General features: G+C 54.1%; 1 protein-coding gene across 1 annotated transcript; it reads left to right on the forward strand.

Annotated features, from left to right (window-relative positions):
• Positions 1–221: 221 nt before the first annotated feature.
• Positions 222–1,156, forward strand: LOC103797956 (ceramide synthase 2-like; the record flags this gene model as incomplete). Its single annotated transcript, XM_009070196.1, has 4 exons — positions 222–350; positions 429–535; positions 651–804; positions 1,019–1,156. Coding segments are annotated over 4 exons (528 nt in total), but the record flags the coding sequence as incomplete, so codon positions are not given.
• Positions 1,157–1,644: the final 488 nt, after the last annotated feature.

Raw genomic sequence — 1,644 nt, forward strand, 5'->3', positions numbered from 1 at the left:
TCCCCATCCCTGGAGGTTCTCAAGATGTGACACTCTGTGCCATGGTTTGGTGCCCACAGTAGGGTTGGACTCGTTGATCTTTGAGGTCTCTTCCAACCCGGTCGCTTCTCCGATTCCATGATCAGAGCACACAGAGAGGATGACAGGATGCTGTGGGTTGGATCCAACCCCACCATTCCTGTCCTGCTGGAACTCCTTTCTCCCCTTCCTTTTCCCCACAGGACTTCAAAGAGCAAATCATCCACCACGTGGCCACCATCATCCTCATCAGCTTCTCCTGGTTCGCCAACTACATCCGCGCTGGGACGCTCATCATGGCCCTGCACGACTCCTCGGATTATCTGCTGGAGGTATTTCCTTCCTGTGCCCCCAGAGCTTCACCCCATGTCCTGTGTCCCCTCCTGTCTCACCCCTCTCTGTCCCCCCAGTCTGCCAAGATGTTTAACTACGCTGGCTGGAGAAACACCTGCAACAACATCTTCATCGTCTTCGCTGCTGTTTTCATCATCACCCGTTTGGTCATCTTACCCTTCTGGTGAGCTCCAGTGGGGAATGAGTGGAGAAACTGAGGCACAGGGTGGGGGAAGATTTATGGAAAGGTAAAATCTGGTTTTTGGCCTTCATGGGAATGTTTTTTTTTTTCCTGCTAGGATCATGCACTGCACGGTGTTTTATCCGTTGGATCTCTACCCTGCTTTTTTTGGCTACTACTTCTTCAATTTCATGATGGTGGTGCTGCAGTCGCTGCACATCTTCTGGGCCTACCTCATCATCCGTATGGCCCAGAAGTTCATAACTGGAAAGGTGAGAGGAGATGTGGGAATGTTGGCATGGAGTCAAGGGAATGGAGGAAGTGCATGGAATTGGCAGAGGAGATTCCCAAGTGTCTCATCTTCCCAGATCTTGGAGAACCCAACAACCATATCATGGTGGTGGGGAAGAAATGGAGGCCTGGCAGGAAAAATGAAGCTCCTGACTTGCTCCCACTTTTTTTTTTTTGGTCTCCTTCTTCCCACAGGTGGTGGAGGACGAGAGAAGCGACCGGGAAGAGACAGATAACTCGGAAGAGGAGGAGGAGGCAGCGATGGCGGCGAAGAATGGTCCTCTCTCCAATGGTCATCCCATCCTCAACAACAACCACCGCAAAACCGACTGAGGGCTCAGCCTGGGAGGAGATGGCACCTCCCAGTGCCTCCAGGCCCTGTCCCCTCCAGTCTCTCCCAGTCTGGGATCCGGGAGCGGCTCCCCCCCGTCCTTCCTGCCTCTCACCCGCTGCCTTAATCCACTGGGGTTCCCTGGGCAGGAATCCTGCTGGGATGGCTCCTATCCCATTGGAATGGCTCCTATCCCTTTGGAATGGCTCCTATCCCTTTGGGAGGGATGGCTCCTATCCCTTGGGATGCCTCCTATCCCATTGGGAGGAATGCCTCCTGTCCCATGGGAATAACTCCTTCCCACCCCTGGGATCAGCTCTTGGCCACTCTGGGGCTCCAGCTGCTCTGGATCCTGCTGGATGGCTCCTGTCCCATGGGAATGGCTCCTATCCCATTGGAATGGCTCCTGTCCCATTGGAATTGCTCCTATCCCTTTGGAATGGCTCCTATCCCCTTTGGAGGAATGGCTCCCCTTCCCATCGGATTGTTC

Source organism: Acanthisitta chloris, unplaced genomic scaffold, assembly GCF_000695815.1.
Source record: "Acanthisitta chloris isolate BGI_N310 unplaced genomic scaffold, ASM69581v1 scaffold22012, whole genome shotgun sequence".
Lineage (NCBI taxonomy): Eukaryota > Metazoa > Chordata > Aves > Passeriformes > Acanthisittidae > Acanthisitta > Acanthisitta chloris.